The 20071-nt window shown below is 38.1% G+C and overlaps 2 protein-coding genes across 2 annotated transcripts in view; both read left to right on the top strand.

Annotated features, from left to right (window-relative positions):
• Window positions 1-997: 997 nt before the first annotated feature.
• Window positions 998-14634, top strand: LOC129269774 (meteorin-like protein). The gene is made up of 2 exons (XM_064105187.1): window positions 998-1726; window positions 11701-14634. The coding sequence occupies exons 1-2, from the start codon at window positions 1533-1535 to the stop codon at window positions 12263-12265; spliced, it is 759 nt and encodes a 252-aa protein (XP_063961257.1). The 5' UTR covers window positions 998-1532; the 3' UTR covers window positions 12266-14634.
• Window positions 14544-20071, top strand: part of LOC129269008 (meteorin-like protein) — a 22147-nt gene continuing 16619 nt past the window's right edge. Inside the window, exon 1 of the mRNA XM_064105893.1 lies at window positions 14544-14577. Within this exon, the coding sequence (XP_063961963.1) occupies window positions 14544-14577 (34 nt within the window). The remainder of the gene's footprint in view (window positions 14578-20071) is intronic.

Here is a 20071-nt window from a genome sequence, read left to right as displayed (position 1 = left end):
TTGAGGTGGGGGTTGGTCCCCCGCCCTAAAATTTTGGTTGATAACCTTTTTTTATTAATTTTTTTGCTTGTCAATTTTGTTTCCTGCGCTCCCCCTAAATTCAGGTGGACCCCCTAGAATTTTTGTGGTCCCCCCTAAAATTTTGGTTGATAACCTTTTTTTTTTTGCTTTTTTTTAACTGTGCCCATCCCAAAATTTCAGGTGGTCCCCCTAAATTTATTGGCTTCCGCCGGCAATGACCACTATTACTATCACCATACATCACCCAGCTAGCACATAAAATTTCCAAACGGTCAGACTCAGAAATGTTTATTACATAATGTGTTTTTTTTACTTTTACTTTAACATTAACACCAGGGGCAGAGAATCCGTTTGAAAAGAGAGGAGGATAATCATATAGAAAAACATAGTCAAAGGGTATCTATTTTAGGTTTTATTACACGCTTTATAGTAAAAAAAAGTTTAGAGATTGATATAACCCCCCCCCCCGCCCCTGTTCCGCAGCCCCTGAATATACAACATTCTTCATGAAACATTTTAATAACATACATTCAGAAATATTTTGATTTTGATGTTTTGGAATATTTTAATGACATTTACATAAAAAACAGGAACAAGTAATTGGTAAAACATTTGAAACGTTATTGGTAAACTTGAAGGCCTATACATTTTTGCATTTCATCTGAAAAATGTTTTCATAACTTTTTAACTAGACTTAAGTTAACATGATAACTTATGGCAATTCTATACTTTTACAACTTATGCTCGATTATAATTTTTATAATAAACATTTCAATAAACAATAACACTAAGGAAAGCTTAACTCATATGGCTTTCGAGAATAATTAAAAGTTTTCAGAGTTTTCAGAAACAACAACAGTCTTTCTATTGTCCCCACCCCCCCCCCCCCCCCGATTTCTCGATCGCGCGTCGCTGCTTGAGCTTGCCGCACATGCCTAGTGCAGTGTGTGCGAAGCCAATGCATTGGCGTTTACTGGACAGTGTATCGCGTTTGTTCATGAGACAGGTGTACATGCTCGAAAGTTGGGGGTAATAATCCCAAACAATCTTTCTTCTATAACGCGATTTAACATTTTAGACGTATTTCAAAGGTAATCTGATAACGGCATCTGATATGTGCATCCATTCTTGAACTTCTAGAGGAACATCAACCTTCAAAAGACTCACATCAAGGAGTTATTTAACTTTTTACACGTCGAGGAGTTCCAACGGCGACTGGAAGTTTGGAGTTGTGTGGAGTTCTACACCACTGGGACCACTCTACGCCGCACCCCTCTGGCCAGGCGCGGAGCAAAGTGGAGCGAGTCGTTGTAGCTCAGACCTCGCACGATCTAAGTTCTAACTGTTTATTGAGCGACGGGTTTTAGAAGATTTCCGAAGTCTAGGAAGACATCCCTCGTTTGCACTTTGGAAATTTCTCGTTTAGATTGTCGGGATCGAGATTGGACCTCTCATCGTTTGGGCCATTCTTGTAAAATGGTGTCTGGATAAGATTGAGAAATTACAGAATAATGTTGCATGACGCGAGACCTCGACCTCGGGAAGACAATCGCCTTGGAGACGTTGTCAATGGATCCACAATGGAGAACCATAATGGGAAGCCAAGATGGATCGTAAGAAAACTTTTGGCAATCGCTACAACATTGTTGCTGTTTTCTTCATCTGCTCGTGCACTGGAAAATGACCCGTGTGATTGGACTGGAAGGTTTGTACGAATGTTCTTTATTTTTTTTTGTTACTGACTCTAGTAGTCTACAGTTTATGTCACAAAAGCAAAGAAAATATTGTAAATAGTGATCTACTAATGTTATACCGAGGTTGTTTTACCTGACTGCTAAGAAAGCACGAATGCCTGTGAGCAAGGAACCAGGGGACCAACGGCTTAAGGTCCTCTCCGAGGGACCTGGTAATGAGGATAAATGCCTTACCAAAGGGCATTGTAGAATTCTGAATATTTATTTGCTGTAGGCATGTATGATATTTTGCTTCTCTATTGAAATATTTTGAGTGTCTGTATTTTCTTCCTTTATCTTGTCATTTCTTTTATTCAGGGAATATAAAGTAAGTACTACTACTGTTGGTAGTTTTGATTAATTTAGTTTACAATGTAAGTCACCACTATCGTCTACATGTATGGCCGTACGCATGATTTTTTTTGCTGGGGGGGGGGGGGCGGGAGGACGTGTAAGTTGTTTTGAAAAGAAAACTTAAAAACAAGGTTGATAAGTGAAATTGAAGGATTTTGTGCATACTTTTGGTGAATGTTGTGTAAATTTTCAGTAAAAAAATGTAAGTTTTCAAAAACTCCCCCCCCCTGTTGCGTATGGCCATGTATATAGATACATGTAGATACAACTTCCAGGGGAAAAAAAAGACAAAGTAGTCCAACAGCGCTTGTTGAACTGTGTAGGTACATCTTGAGCAAGTTTTCAAAAGTATTTTGTCTTGTGATTTATGCTTAAATCTTTTAGGCCTATGGTTGATTTTTTTTCATTTTAAGAATTCTACATGTAGCTTCAACCAAAAAGAAGAGATAGATTTATGAAAGAATTAAAAGTTTTAAATTAAAATCGAGGGAAGTATTTAGCTGCTTTGAATGGGTAGATTTAAAACTCTGTAAAGAGGATCTTACTCGATGGCAGAAGGATGATAACTTGTAGCAAACCAATGCCGCAATTAGCCAGCAAACTTTGGGCATCCAGTAGCGATTGTCTAAAATTTCTCTTATTTCTGATTATTTCTTAAGCTATTTATTTGCCCTGGTTGTATTAAAGCTGAGTACATATAATTATCAAGGGAGCTTCTTATGGTAATAGACACAATCAACCTAGTTGATACTTGATGAAAAAGAGACCTTCAGTTGCATGAGAGGATTTGGAGTTGAGGAGAAAAGTCTACTCACTCTGTAGGAAGCAGTCTCATCTAGCTGATTATCCCCTTAATTTGCTCGGATCTGTTTTCCAACTTTAGATCTGTGTTTTGCAACTATCCCAGATTATCTTTTAATTCTCTTTGTGTATATTTCACAATGGGAAAGTTGTAGTCGAGACTTAAAGAGAAGGTTTTAAGGGCAAAAGGAATAATTCCTTCTTTATACATGTTGCTTCTGTTGGAGGAAATATCCTTAATTTGAGAATAATTTGAATGAACCTTTGTTACTTCCCAAGTCCTGCCCCCAGATCAGATTAAAAGATGAATAATGGTTAGAATATAGATTTACAATTGTCATAGAGGCGTGGGTCTTGAACGCAGGTGCAGCTGCGCATTGGAGAAAAACCCTGAAAAGTGAAGAGGGGCAGAACTAATGGGATCTGGATACAGTGACAATATGGAATGGGTTGTTCTGTAACATCTACTCACTGGTAGTTGACTGAGGTCGGATCTTGTATGACTTCTTACTATAGAATTGAGTTGAGAACTTTAAATGAAATAAATGTACATGTAGCTGGTAGAAGAAGAATATTAGGTCTGTTTAGCTCATTGCTCGTCAATAATCCATCTCTTAAAATATATGCACATTGTGACCCCAAATATTGGAATCTGGCCTGTTAATAATGGTGTTTACATACAGTATTCCCTCGTTTCAGATCACATGTAGTTCTACCAGTGATGGGTGAATTGTTTCACTTTTTCATTCTTGAAAATTTGGGAAAGTTTACACCTTTTTTTTTTTTGAGGGGGTCAAAACCATTTTTAATAGTTGGTTTAATGTTGGTAGACATAACTCACTTTGTATGCCTACTACATGTTCATCTATTGATTTAATACAAATTGGTGCTCATATAGCTATATTACAACTACAAGAAGTATTAATTCATTCTCAATCTAGTCACATTCCGGTTTATTGTGTCCTGTACATGCCTTTTGTGATCAAAATTGCTATCCATTGTATTTTTTTTCATAATGCAGCCATTGCAGCAGAATTGCTGTATTGCTTATTTACTGTTAATATTAAAAAAAAACTGTAATTCTTTTGGTTGTGTGGCACTTACATGTAATGGTAGCTGCTGCCTGTCTGTTGTATGACCAAGTATTTTTGGCAAATTCAGTGCAATTGCTGTATAGTACATGTATTGTTTATATTCTGTTTATGTTTTTACATCCACCCATCAAACCTAAGCCATGTTGGGATCTACGAACAAATACAAACCTTCCACAATAAATTCTGTTGGTTGTGGGGCATTAAATGTTTAGCTGCTGCCTGTCTGTTGTATGGTCGTATATTCTTTGGCAAATCCGTTGTGAAGTCGAGTACAAAGCCTGGCTAAGATAAACATCATACAGGAGACATGCTGTATGACTACCCACAGGGTTTTAGAATCTCAATTGTGTAGTATTTGGCTTTGCAAAAGGTGTGTTTCAATCCTGAGTTATCCGTGTTATATACATGTACATGAGGATGCATGAGGGTGTCGACTGAAATAGAGTTGTGGTGTGGTGGAATATTCTTTGGACTTTGAAACAGAGGGTCATGGGTTCAGTGCTCGGTCAAAGTGATTTTCAAACTCTGCATCCTCCATACATGAAGTTCTTTAAACTAAGATGCGTGAGGGTGTTGACCGAGATACACCAACAGTTGTGGCCCAGTGGATTACTCTTTGGACTTTGAAACAGAGGGTCAGGGGTTCGAATCCCAGTCACGGTGTGATTCCCTTTAGTAAGAAATTGATCCAAATTGTGCTGCACGCAACCTAGGTGGAATGAATGGATACCTGGCATGAAGTTATTCCTTGAAATGCTTGTGTCCTGTCAAAGTGCCCCGTCAGTGTCCTCTACTGTATGTGATGTGAAGTACATAACATACTGAATTACAACAATGCAATTTGAATTAATCCAAAGACATACATGTACTGTACATGCAATGACATACATGTAAGGCACAAAGTGCTTTGATTTTGATTAATATTACCATATGGACCTACACTATGCAACCTTCCTCACTAAACTAGCCAAGAGTTCAGTCAACAGATCTGAGATAACAAGCCAGATTCTCCTTGTGTGAACTGGTCTATAATTTTTTTTTCTTCTACTGACACCTCTCTCTCATCAATGTGTATTTGTGAACTGCAGTGTAGGTAAATGTTTGGCATAGTTGTAATACATACTTGTAATAAATACCACCCCATAATTCAAATATTGTAGAGAGCAGATTGGTTCTAAAGAATACCAATGTTAATTTACCACCAGTCTGCTAGGTACAAAGATCAAAGTTCTTGTATGCAGATCTACAGTTGTTGGCCATACTTGTTTGGTGAAGTTAGCTGTGCACATGTGCATTACTGAGAATGCTGTACGTAAAATCGAGCCACATGTGTGGAAGGGAATGGCATTTTGAAGATAATACCTATATTTTGCACCAGTTATTTGCTAACATGGCCATATAACTGTAGAGTTTTGAACTTACTTTTGAATTTACATCATTCATGGGGTACCGGGTACATGTACTTCATATTTCTTTTAAAAGACAAAAGACTTATATAGTGCAATATTGTCTGAATTGAATGATGATGATGGTAATGATGAAGGTGTTGATAGTGATGATTGTTATGGAAACTGAACATCCGTTTTTACTGAAACAGTTGTTTTGTATGGCTCATTAATCATTATTAATGAGAGAAGTTGCGTATGTATGCATGTTTGTCAAAAGAGATACATACATGTTTGGTGTCTCTTGCTAGATTACGTGCCTCACAAACGAACATGAAGTTGTGGGTACTATTCCCAGGTAAAACAAAAAACTTTTTGAAAACTGTATGGTGAAGGACTTCCTGCCCTCTACAACTGTCATATGCTTGATGACATTGAAAATGTGTATGTAACAGTTATCAATGCAGTGTAGTCTTTGGGGAAAAAATGTACCCTAGTCAAATGAATTTCAATTTATATTTAAAATAGAAAACCTGTAGGTCTAAAGGCTACAGTAGTGACAGTGATTTTCTGTTTACTTTTACCTGTAAATGGAAAATCTGTTTTGGATTTTTCATGTGAAAATTCATTGAATTTATCTTTGCACTTAATGAAATTTGTGGGGTTTTGTGTGTAAATTTTCTGTAACAAAATAGAATTCCCATTTTAAATCAAATTTGAGATGGGTTTACAGGTATTCAGAAACAGAAAATAACATTTAAAAAATCACTGTCTTTACTACAGCACACTGTATGATCAAAGACCCACACCTACATGTATTTGTAGGCCCACAAACCGAAGCATAATCTTCAGCATAGAATGTACAGATTTCTGGGTAGTCAGGCAGTGCCGGTAGATTTAGATTGCCATTATTACTGTCAAAAGTGATTTAATATTAATTGCATGTTTTTCTATAGATTTGAAACTTTTCCAAACTGACTTTGAAGCTTGATACAAAGCCTGTTGAAAATCATCGCCGATCCACTTTAGATTCCAGCGTAAAGACATATTACTCTGGGTTCCGTTTATGACAGATTCAATTTGAAAAGCTGCAAATACCACCTCGGGCATTATATTTCCAATGAACTTCCACGAATACCCCCCCCCCCCCTCCAAAGAAAAAAAGTGCCCACTATTGCATTGGAATTCGTCGTGATTGAATGCAAGTTCATTTCACGTGAAAAGGTGTCTGTTTTCATAGATCTTGGATGACCATTTGACCTTAGAAAATCTTTTGAATAAACTTTGGCGCGATAATAAAAGATCATAAGGATATTGAATTATTTATATGGAAGTCACACAGGACAGTCATCCAACCAAATCAAAATGCGCTTTAGAAATTACTATGAGAGTCTAATAATATATCACTAGTAGTAGTAGGCCTACATGTACAATTGATATCCCAGGGCAGCCAGTAGTATGCTGTGCAAACCCTTCACTCGAGTAAAGGGTCTGAATTGCAGCCTACTCATGCCTTGTGTACTGAAGGCCCTCGAGTTGAGTTTTGTATGTGCTAGTCTTTGCGTGCTCAGACACACTTGTTGATCAAAGTTTCAATCAGGGTCTGTGCCTGCAGACTAGGCAGCCAGGGTGGGTGCAATGGTGAGGGTAATTAGAATTTGGATTTTGGAATGGGTCTCAATTCCTATCCCTGAAGAAAACATTTGAGATCAATGTCAAAGGTGCAATTAATTTTTTTTATTTTTTATGTAGGCCCTATATACACCTGGTAGTGGTCGTTCATAACTTACACACAGCTTCATGAAAGCAATGTGAAAATTCTTAAAATTCTGCCATGGCTGTACGCAGAATTTTTCTGGGGGGACAGGACGCATAAAGAAATTTGAAGGAACTCGAAAACGAGAGAGCAAGTGCCCAAGCTTATCATCGGGGTATATTTTTATTTTCTAAAGTGCAAATGAAGGACTTTGCGCACGCATTTGATGCAGTTGGTAAAAAAATTTAATAAAAAATGTAGATTTTCAAAATTTCTGGGGGGCAGCCGCCCCCCTCCCTACTGTGTATGGCCATGAATTCTTCATCAGGTCACTTTCAGAATGAGTTGGGTAGGATTGTGGGAGTTAGAGCTCAGCTTGCGGGCCCTGTCGGCCGAACCGTCGGAGATCTGCCCTTCAGAGGCCTCTGCCAACTCCTAGGTAGGAGTGCGGGGTTCGAGCTCGGCATACGGGGCCCTGTCGGCCGAACCGTCGGAGATCTGCCCTTCAGAGGCCTCTGCCAACTCCTGGGTAGGAGTGCGGGGCTTCGAGCTTGGCTTGCGGGGCCCTTGAATGCAACTCTAGAAATTAAGTGCAATTCCCTAATATACATTGTATTATTGGTTGACAACCAAATTGCATTTGATTGCAACGATTTATGAAACGTGCCCTCATACATGTACATGTATTAGGGACTTGCACTTATGAGCTCTGGTTTGAACAGGAGAAGAGGTTACAGATCTACATGTATTCACTCAACATGTGTCTCTGTTTCTGTTGTTTGTGTAGAGACTAAAAAACATGCTTTATTGAAGAAGAAGAAAAAAATAGTCTGCCCCCATTATGAGATTCTGGTAAGCAGGAAACGGCATTTTCCTCTGCCTTTTATCGATAACTAGAGATCCAGTGAAAAGAGTTGGCGTACGAATTGTATTTTAATTGAGTGTTTTGAACTTGACTTGACTGGGGCAGGTCAAGCATGGTAGATTTTCAATGTGCACCTCTTGTGCAGCTAGGAATTTCTATATTTGTATGTAGTTGAATAAACACATTTTCGTAAAAGTCTTTGAAGAAAAGTATGTATTTTTTTCAACTGCGAAGCAGAATAGGAGATTTTTTTTTTAATCTGATGATCTTAAAGAGAGGCAGCTTGAGATAAAGCTGAATTAATAAAAAGTTGCTCCTATTATCCTCTGGAAAGTGCTACCAGCTGTATACTAATCTAGCTTTTTTTTTAGCTACATATAGTATTATTTATTTTTATCTAGTAGATATGTACACTGTATGTAATTACATGTTTCTTGGTATTCAATCATGCAGCTTAAATGTGTCTACAGTAGATACATGTAATGTATGTATTGTAACTTTGTAATTATGATTTTAAAATTGCATTTGAAAAAAATGAAAATATAATTTTTGTATCCTCAGGCAAAAAGTGCTGTATAAAGCCAACTGTTATTGTGATTATCCTTAATGTGATTCATTTGCAAACTTTCGTTCATAATGTCGTCCTATACATGTACTGTATATGATCCATTTTCAACATGAACATAACAGGATAACATAAGCTATTAGTTTGTCAAGTCCTTTTTGTTGTAAATTGAATCCCGTTTGGAGGAACAAACCGTAATCCTGGATATGGTCAAGGGTCCATTTCATAAAGAGTAACAACTATTGTAACTTTTTCATTATGAAAACTACATGTACATGTACCATGGTAACCTCGATTGTGATTGGCTACCGAGCAATTTTACCATCGTAGTTAGTCTAGTTATATGTACCATTACGTCAGAGTTAGGCCTACCATACATTAGTTGTAATTCTTTATGAAATGGACCCCAGAAGGTTTTTATCGTCACAATTTTCTTAATTTTTTTTCTGGCTTTAATACATACAGTGATAGTACACCTGTTTGTGCGATGATACTTTCAGCCAGTCATGGTTGTTGAATTTTCACCAGACTCCAACAACTTTATATATTGGTCACTTCTGTCTTGATGATCAGAGCAAGGTTGCTTGCTCTCTTTACCCAAGCGTTTATATTCCCTTATCACAGGCTTCAAGGGGAAACGATTTTAGAATATTAATGTCAACAGACAGGTATTTACATTTCCAGCTCTTCTATACCCCACTTTTGTTGTGACTGCCCTTTCAAACTGTTAAGCGTGGGTGAAGTTCAGTCTACCATAACTATTTAAGGAATGGCACTTTTCTGTTTTTGCCAACCACATTTCTCTTTTTTTTCTGTAACCCCCAATCTTGTCCAATTTCTGGTTGAGAAATTGTTGAGTGGAGATTTGTACTGTACATACTTTTTTTCTATAGGATGTACAATATGTAGTTCTGGTATGTTTTGACTTTTTATGTGGGTATGTAATGTGTGCATGTCTCGTTGAGCTCCAATTGTCTTCTATTCAGTTTTTTTTTTTATGACCTAGACTATGAGAATTACACAAAATATGAATAAAAGGTGAATTTGGCAAGTTTTACTTAGAACTTGTCATTCATATTCCAAGTAATCTAGATTATTATTTGAAGGTAAAATGTTTTATAGGCCTGAACCTTGTATAATCATATTGACCTGACTTGGGCTTTGATTTGTTTGGATGACTGACCTCTTGTTGCCATAACAACCATGCCACGGTGTCACGGTGTGATTCAAAATCAGTCTTTATAGTTTATAACCATCTCTCAGAAAGATGTCTCCTTGTATGGAAATCTTTGAAGTGATCCAAGCTGCAATTTTGTGGAGAAGGTGGACAATTAATAATCAGGTTATTTTGGTAAATATCGTTTGAAAGCTGTGAAGTGACACTCGGTTGAATTGAACTGTAATTTTGAAGAGAAGATGGACATTTTAGAGGACATTTCATAGTCAGGTCGTGTGGTAAACATCATTTGAAGCCAGTGTCACCTGTTGCTCAACTATTTCCTCATCCAAAAGAGTTGTCTATGGGACAAAAGGGTAATTGGAGAGCAAGGAGAATAGTACACAATCAAGGTAAATAGTAATGAAGTAGCGGACCAACCCCCTTAGCTATAACTTCATTGAGACTTCCAGGGCTCTGTTGGACCAGCAGCCCTTTACAGGATTCCTATCCAATCCCCGATTCTTTGGGCTGTGAATAAAATGCATAAAGCTGTGTCAACCGCTCCTGTTGTGCTGTTTGTTCACGGCTTTTCATTGCCCACGAGCAACAGCTTGCGCAGCGTAAATATGTCTCTTGGCCGTTGATTTAGTTACGCAACAAGCGAGTTCGTAGACAATTAGCAGATTTCAAACTGTGCTCCAGTTGGTCCCATTGTGCCTCTCGGTTCAGAAAGCCCTTCAGTCCTTTTCAACAATTGCTTATAATTGCATGCTTTTACTGTTTGCCTGACTTCTGAGTGCCGTCCCACCAGCGTGTCTCACAAATGGCATGAATGAGCTGATCAGAGAGAGAGAGAGAAAGAGAGAATGATACTGACTTTATATTCAAACCCATTAGTTGGTCATTTTATTTTGTTTGTAACTAGTTTTTGTCTCACTTTGAGCTTGCCTGGAGCATTTGTCAATTAAAAACATTTATTTCTCTGTTGAAGTGCAAAGCACACACTTCGTTAAGCGCTGCTGCATGAAGAAAACCAGCATGAAGAGCAATTAGGTCTACTCTGCATGGGTTTGGTGATATTGCTGAAGTGTGAAATGTTATGCCCTTTTCAGAAGAAGTCAATTTTCTTGTCATAATTTCATAAACATAACCTTCATGGTCTGATGATATGACTGGGACAAAAAAAAAATTAAATGTTATTAATGGTAAGATACAGTTTGTTTAAATAAAGAAATATGCCACAGAGAAGTTAAAAACTTTTGACATAAGCCCGAAGCTCTGATGCATGTACAAAATAGTCCCTATTTTTCGAGTTACACATTGTATACTTCTTTGTTTGTGGTGACATGATTTTTTAACACAATACTTTTATTATTTAGTAGAGTGCCTAGAGTTAATTACCGTATTTTATGTTTCATTTGAAGACATGGCTAAGTTTTTCAGCTTGTAGGTCTACACTCTTCATGTACCTCACCCAACAAGAATGGTATTTGATTCCATCAGCGCATTTGAACTTACATGTATGAATTAGGCCTGGGTCGGAACGGACGGAATACCGGAATCTGTCCCATGTGCGTGGGTTCCGGTTTTGTTTTTTCTGTTCCGGTATTCCAATAAAACAATGTAGTACATAACAAATAGTTTACCATTTTCTTCTTCTGAATGTCTTAACAAAATTATCGAGTATGTTTTATTCAGTCTTGCCAATCATAACCCAGGTTTCTTTGTTACATTTCAGGTGACCACCGAGAAAAATATGATGAGAAGATGGGGAAAAAAACTTGCTGATGTTTACGTGGCCATCTTGTTCTCTTTGTTAGTAGCTAAGCTACGAGATGCATATAGAGGACGGTAGTCTCTTTATGCGTCTCGTAGCTTAGCTACTAACAATATGATTGAAAATTAATAAAACATAGATACTCATTGATTTTCTTTTCTTTTCTCTTTGTTTTTCATATTGTGTGCAGTGGTCTGGAGATAAATGAGGGTGAACGAACAATACAACAACTCAACATGAACTGCCAAAGCGGGCATATCTCATGGACCTTCCCAAGAAATGCCCTACATATTACATTTTCAAATGGAAAAAACAAAGAGCACTTCCGCCTCTGTTTGAACATCAAAATCCGGGGTAACGGAGCGAACATTTACCGGGAAACGCCGGGAAAGTTAATGCCGCTTCTTCTGGACGACAGGCCGGAGTTTGAAAGGAACACGTTTGGAAGGGAGGTGCATGTGCACGATGTTTTAGACAGATTACAGTATGAAAGGACTTCTCCTAAAGAGGAGCATTGTTTCGCCGCAAAGGACGGTAAAGCGATTGTTTACGTAGAAGCAGCACCGAATCCTTTAAGCATTAAATATGAAACAACTATTGACTATAGAATAGAACACTTACCGCTTTTCAGGCATCGGTTTCACCATGTGAAAAAAGGTAAGAATACTTCAACTTCACAATTATTTTTGTTTAAGTATGTTGTTGATTTACAGACAGTTTTTGTAATCAAAATACAAAATTCTTATGACATTTAATTTGAAACATATTGCCACTATAGTGATTACAGAGACTTACGTATTGTAAAGTGAAGCATATCAATCTCCTATCCCCTCTTCCATAAAACAAGTTGGAAGTGATTTTGACTGACAGTATTTGCTCTGAGCCAATCAGATGCAAGGATTTCCGTAGCTTATAACAGAAGTCAGTGCAAAATTTGTTTCATGAAAACCTCACATTCATCATGCTGTTTATGGGTGATGAATACATGTAGTACAGTGTATTAGAACCTGATGGCTATTATTTCATTGAACTGCACATCTATGGCCAATCAGATGACTAAAGGGGCTTTCACAATTGCTCGTGCGATCGTCTGCGATCACTTGATCACAATATATGTTGCACAGAATCGCAACGGTTGTAAGCAGTCGCACCACCAATTGTGAAAGGGGCTTCAACTAAATCAAATTTTGAATTAAACAAAAGAACCATAGGTTTATAATTGATATGCCTGTTTACAAAGCAAAGCAATTCAGTTCTCTGTTTGTTTCTTTCCAGGGAACCTAGTAAATTTCTTTCACTGGTTAAAAATAAATAAAGTACACTTGGAATCCAGTTTGAAGACATATACCCATTGCTATGTCGGGTATATAATTGCAATGCTAACACCTGGCAAAGCTGTTGATCACATGAACAATGTATATTGCAGAATGGTATTTCATTGAATATATCCATAGGTACTGCTGTACTTCGTATGTTTTTCTCTTGATTCTTTTTCTGCGTGTTTCCTATCAGTATTATTTCAACTTGGCATTCCCACCAAACCGCATGTACCCATTTATTCTCCCTCCAAAAGTTGAGTTGAGTATCTCCAAACATCCTGCTGTATGTGGAGGTTCCCACAACAGTACGCATGTATGGGACAAATTTTGGATTTCAATTGTGGGAAAATAATCACGTTGAATAACACATATTTTGAAAACAATTACAGACAGTCCCTTGGTGGTTGGTTGTTTTGAGTGCGTTCATGTACCAGTTCCCATACTCACACCTATCTGAGTATTGATTCTCATTGGTTCACACATATTCTGGAAAATACAGGCAGATCTAAGATACCCACCCTTTTTACCAAGAATTACCAAGAAGAATGAGGGGAAATGCTGTTGACGTAAAGGTCCTTCATTTTTGTTCTGAAACACCAAATTGATGCACTTTTACGGGAGAAATTGAGGTATATGATGTTATTATTGCACAGTCTTTTATGGTCATAATTTAGTCAAACTGCCATTTGGAGGTCAGGCCCGTTGCTGAAAGAATTGTGATCAAACTCAAAAACTCCCAAAATCAATTGCAACTTGAGTTTTATCAATCAGAAGTGGGCATTTAAGACTTGCATGTGATTTAAACGCAGTGTTAGCAGTTAGGGATGGGGGGGAGGGGGGGGGGGACTAGGGGTGAAATATAATTTGTGATTTGAGAATTGCCCATTTAACATGCATATTAGCTGAATCCAAAAGACTTGTCATCTGCGCCCCCTCCACTTTAAGATTTGGTATTTGTGCCCTCTTTATTTCAAAATTTTTGATCAGTCACCTTTACATGTACATGTCGGTTGAAAATCAGTTTACATTTGATTTTGAGAGATCCGTTTGATTGCAGTTCTTTCTGCAACGGGCCAACAGAGGCTGATCTGATTATTGACTTGCATTCATGAGTACCATGCAGCAATTCATACTTTTTGTAGATATTTATCATAGGTGATGAATGTTGACCTGAAAAACGTTGCGGAATGATGGTGATTGCATCAGATGCAAAGCCTCTTGTACAGTACTGCCTGTATCCTATTGGGCATGATTCTTAAGGCTCACGAGGTTCCATTCCTCTGCACTGTCATACATGTAGGAAACCCTAAACTACAAATATCTCCTGCCCCCCACTATGCCCATATAAGGCAATCTGTTTAAAAAAACTCTCCGACTGATAGTGATACCATGGTCCATGGTGATACCGATTCTGCTTCGAAAGGAGGGATGGGATAGCTAGAGAGAGAGAGAGAAACAAAAAGAACGAAGGGAGGAGGGTGGGGTATCTGATGCAGGTCCTGTCAATGATGATTGGAAGGAAATAAAATGATTTTGCTTTGAAAGAATGGCTGGAGAGTGGAGAGCCAGAGAGAGAGAGCGAGAGAAACAAAAAGAATGAATAAAGGGTGGACGGTGGGGTATCTGATTCCGGTCTCATCAATGATAATTGGAAGGAAACGAAATAGTCAGAACTTACAAGTTTAAGATCTATTTAAAACTCACACTGACCAACATGGATTCTGCATTGAAAGAAGAGATAGGAGAGAGTGAGCCCGAAAAATTCTGCTTTAAAAGAGGGGTGGGATGGGAGAGCCAGAGAGAAAGAGTCCAAAAAAGAATATAGGGAGGAGGGTGGGGGATCTGATGCCAGTCCTGTCAATGATAATTGGAAGGAAACGATCACAAGTTCAGATCCACTGCTTTTTAGTTCCACCTCTGGTCCACTCCCCGAGTAATCGTACACCGAGACTTTCCTTCGTCTGTGCCATACCTGTAAAGGGCAGCCGGGATCGTGTTTGTTCTGCCTCGAGTTGTAAAAGCAGAACCTGACCCCCCAAATGGCATCAAATATACCAAGGGTGTGTTCAATGTCGATTTTCAGATTTAAACAGCAACATGAATCATGACTGAAAACTCGATTAGGAAACAGCGAACACAAACCCGATCAGCGGTGCACTGTTCAGTGTCGGAAATACAACGCCGTTTATGTTGATCGTCTTTGAATTTCCCGCTTTCGTAAGCACAGCTTTATGACCCATCACAAGAGAGGTCAGTTCTGGCACCTGTTTTGTGTAGGCTTCCACTGCAATAGCAAATTTAAAGACATTTCAAAACTCAATTGTGTTCAATGTCGCATTCGCGATGCTCAAGGTCGTAAAATTAGAACTGATTGGGTTTACAAACGCATCTTTTTTTGACGTTTAAATTTTCCTCCAAATCATGATTTGAAAGACGTTTACTTTTATGACTGGGGAAAAAAGAGGACATTGAATACATCGTTTGTTTCTCATATCCGCGTTTTGTAATCACGTTTTCAATCACGTTTCATGTTGCCATTTAAATTTGGATACCGACATTGAACACACCCCAAGTTGAACCTGACAGGGATATCGCTCTGCAAGAAGAATGAGATAGAGTGTGCGAGTATGTGTGCGACTCCTTGTTTAGACTGTTCTTCAACTCTCAAGTTTTTATACACTTTTTTAAACAGTGTATATATATCTTTTTTTTACAGTTGGACCTTCTTTTCTGTTCATTTATAGGGCAACTCATTTAACTGGCCAATTGACCATTAATCTTCGTTCTGAAGATATATATTTTTTAAATTAATCTCAGTCCATTTTTTCAGAGAGGGGGAATACATGCCAATAATATACTGGAAAGATGACGGGAGCAACATTTTTATCTGAGTCACATCTTAATGGGGGGTGCAAGCAGAATCTGTATAGCCGTAATAATTTATTTTGTTTCTAAGGTTTACTCTTTGTGGGTTATAACTGGAACATTTATTGATATTAGGAAATTAGGTTGGAAGAATACCGGCAAAGGAAGGTTCTTTCATACCCACCCCATTACAAAAATACCAATGAATTAATTACAGGGATTTTTTTCAGGCCTATTCTTTAACGGGTATTCATCATGCATTCACACCCCAGCGCACGACACTGGCACTGGTCGGACGGTCCCAGACCGGTAAAAATTGCTGTTGGGCCAGTATTATTTCAGAAATAGCCAGATTTACTGGTCCGAAATGACCAGTTCAAATTATATCTTACTGATACAAATATTTTCTTCTCTTTTGTAAATCATGGCTCTGGTGTCTCACTAAAAATGCTCTACAAAATTGAGAAATGCAAATGGCTCTCTTGAATTATGTTGTGTGTGTTTACTGTTTTTTTTTTTTTGGGGGGGGGGATAACAATAAGCAATAAAAGACAGCAAGGTAAACTCAAGCTTTTTTATGTTTTTCTTTATTTTTAGAGACCAGTAAATTTTAGGTTCGGACCAGTAAAAAATGGTAGAACTGACTATCTACTGGTCCGACATGATCAGGTTGGGCCAGTAGAAAAAAGGGTTAGTGTGGAGCCCTGCACACCCCCTCAACCACATAAAGTTGGTGTTGTACATGTAGTAAGCCAGCAAAGGAACTCACACGTTCTTGAAGTACATGTGTGTGTCTTGCTTTTCATCTAAAGTTTTTGTAATCTGCGAATTCAAACTGCAAAAATCTATCTGATAGTGGTCATAAGTATGGAAATTAACAACCAAACTTGTGGGTATTTACTTTTTGGAATGTTACTAAATATTTTCTGCATAATGGAAAATAGCTGGTATTTTCTGAACTGGGCAGAATTCCGAATAATAAGGTATTTTCTGTGATTGGACGGGTATCAAAGCATGTCGAGAGATAGAAGTCGAGTGAAAAGGGGGAGGAATAGGTGAACTCTGCTGTAGAATGAGGCCCCCCCCAGTAATCTTGTTTTCTTTAGCGGGTTTAGACTCACAAAAGTATTCACACTGCCTTGAACCTGAGCTCTAAGCTGAAAGGTGAAGAGAAGTGGCATGGAGGTAAGGTGCCATTTTGGCACAAAACTTCTTTTGACCGCATTATTATCATAGTCTTTTACAGTCCCTCCAACTGTTCCTTTTTATACCTGGTTCACCCCCGGCCAGAGTGCCTTTGTGATGCGATAGAGACCCAGATGAGACACGCTTTAACGGCCCTCGCATGCAGATATGCACGATTAGGAACCGATTGAATGCTCCGGTAGGAAGCCGGGGTTTCTTTCAATGTGGGGATGATTTCTGGTGCAGATAACCCCGTTGACCCTCCCCTTCACGACTGTATTGACTTGGCAGAGTTAAATACACAGGCAAGCCCTCACTGTAGTAAGTAAGGTCTGTTTGAAAAGACGAAAAAAATTCCTTGCAGAGTACGCTGAATTCGATCGTTCAATGATTATTAAAGAAGCAGACTTACAAGCACCAAGGGCAGTCGGTCTTTGGGCAAGGTCCTCTTTTATGTACATGTATTGTTGACCTGTAAAGCCAAGAAATACCAATATATTTTAATCTACCAATACTGATTTGATCTTCATAACACGTTTGGGTAGCCCCAAGTTTGTAAAAGGTATTTTAATTGGTAACTGTTTCCTTTGAAGAGCAAACAGATTAGTCAAGATTCCAACGAGAAATTCAAATCGTACATTAACACGTCGGCCCACATGTGTATAGCTACTCAAAGTAATTATGTTTTCTTTCATGGATTTGAGATTAGTTTATTCTTTGATTCCTCTCTAAACTTTGACTGAAGACTACGATACAGGCTGTAGGCTGCAGGTGTAGAATATGTATACAGGCACATTCATGCACATGTAGTTCTAAAGGACAATTTGTATGTATTGACGTCTTTCCATTTTTTGCAAGTTGAATACATGTATTCACCCAAGGTGAAGAAATTTATATTTGTTCCATAATTATGCCAAAAGAGCCCCTTTTAAAGGAGAATGAAACCCTTGAAACCAGCTGAATCCATATCAAAGAGAAAAATCAAAGAAACATATTGTTGAAAGTTTGAGGAAGATTGAATGAATAATAAGAAAGTTATGAGCATTTAAATATTGAGATCACTAGTGCCATGTAGATCCTCCCATCGGCAATGCGACCAAGATCTGTGATATCACACACGTACAACTCCCTCATTACTCTAGTACTTATTTCACTTATATTCTCACTTTTATAGAGTCTATCACAAGGTGAGGTGTTCTCTTTATGAGATGACAAGTACAGAGGTTTCACAACATTATACCATTGATGAATCGTTTGTCATATGATTAGAATAAGCAAAAAGAGATGTTTTGGGGTATATTTTCAGTGTCCAAATGGGAGAGTTGTACGTGTGTGACATCACAGATCTTGGTCGCATTGCCAATGGGAGGATCTCCATAGCATTAGTGATCTCGACATTCAAATGCTTATAACTCTTTTATTGCTAGTCCTATTTTACTCAAAGTTTTGTTGATCTTATTCTTTGTTTTTTCTGCTTTCACAAAAGCTAACTTGCTCCAAGAGTTTCATTCTCCTTTAAGTTGAAATTTCTCAGTAGAACAAACTATGGTCCTACAACATGTACTGTATATGATGTTCACTTTGACAAAATTACCTTCCTGCTAAAAAAAACTCCACTGCATTGCATTTCTTGAAAAGAAGTTCACAGACTCGGCTTCCATCACCTCCCAGAATTGATCAAGATGCCTTGCTTTGTCTTTATTGCACTTGGATATTGTCAAGCAGGGATGGAAGGGGTCCTTTTCTTTGCCGAGCAAGTTTCTAACTTCCCACGTGCATAATTAATCAGTGAAGTAATATGTCCCTGACTCCCTGTTCTTATAGTGGTGTTGTAAGTATGGTTGAACTCACAGGCTCATTGACAACTTAGCACCTATTTGAGCACTGTTGCTCAATAGAATAAGAGATGATAGGTCCATGCTAAAATCATTGTTTGTATATTGAGTTCATTTTTCAGGAGGGCTTTGTGTTAAGCTGTACAATATACCCGGGGGAAAGTGACTTTTCCTCCCCAATGAATTTGTTACTGGCAGGTGCTGACTTTTTTAATTTCACCCCTTTGGTTTGTATTTGTTATAGATATGAGTGTCATAAAGTCTCAAGTGCATGTACAATGTACTGTACCTGTTCTTGGTATTAACTACATGTACCATTATTTCAAAAGTATTGTGTATGCCTCATGTCTGTGACAATAGTATTTCATTACAAGACAGAGAGAACTGTTACAATTATTCAACAAGAAAAGATAATGAAAGAGCTCTCCAAAGTAATCTTCTTTCAAACTGTTAAGAGTTTTTTGTAGATATTAAATCAGGCAATTTGCACCCATTGTTTCAGAACAGTGCACCCTTTGATAATGGCTCCCCCTCAAAGGTTCGGAGGGCTTGACTTTTGTCAAGCTTATTTCTGGTAAACTTGTTTTGAATTTGTCAAAAGGCCATTTCTCTCGCATTCATCCTGTAGGCCTGCACTTTTAAGGCTTGAAGCATGGAGCTGTGTTAGTAGATCCATGCTTCAAGCCTTTTTAAAAGCCAGTGAAGACTTGGGGATTATCATCATGATGAGAGTATAAAAAGGAATTACGTATGTTTCAAGTTGCAGGATAAGGGAAATAGTTGGCTGAGTAAGTGCCTACATGTAAATTTTATCAGTCACAACTCACATATACTTTCTGACAAAATATGAGCAATATTGAATCAGTGTAAAGCATGCTCCAATGAAGTTTACGCTAATAATATTAATAACGATCTCAAGAATGACCTCAAATGTGATCATATCCCATTGAAACATACAATTACAACCTATAGGGCCTAATGGTAACCAGGGTTTCGAAGAGGTGAGGTGTATGCCAGTTTCGAAAGAGGCCAAAGATCTGTCTCATTCCTTGGTTAGTCTGCAGGCACAGACCCTGATTGAAACTTTGATCAACAGGTGTGTCTCCACACAAAGACTAGCACATACAAAACTTGCTGTTTTTCAGTACACAAGGCATGAGTAGGCTGCAATTCAGACCCTTTACTCGAGTGAAGGGTTTGCACAGCAGACTATTCCTTGGTTCACACTGCATTGATACACTTTTTTTTAATGCGGGTAGACAATCCTATTTCAAGGCCTACATGTATCTGTTATTTTAATAAGACCTACATTTAGAGTTTTATCAAAGACAATCCTTTGACAACATTGTCCTAATGA

The sequence above is a fragment of the Lytechinus pictus genome, chromosome 10 (assembly GCF_037042905.1).
Source record: "Lytechinus pictus isolate F3 Inbred chromosome 10, Lp3.0, whole genome shotgun sequence".
Classification (NCBI taxonomy): Eukaryota; Metazoa; Echinodermata; class Echinoidea; order Temnopleuroida; family Toxopneustidae; genus Lytechinus; species Lytechinus pictus.
This window is presented reverse-complemented; position numbering and strand designations above follow the sequence as displayed.

Excerpts from the sequence above, each read along its gene's own strand:
- LOC129269774 (XM_064105187.1), top strand. The coding sequence starts at position 1,533 with ATGTTGCATGACGCGAGACCTCGACCTCGGGAAGACAATCGCCTTGGA. Across the intron at positions 1,727-11,700 it reads CCGTGTGATTGGACTGGAAG|TGGTCTGGAGATAAATGAGG; the intron begins GTTTGTACGAAT and ends TATTGTGTGCAG.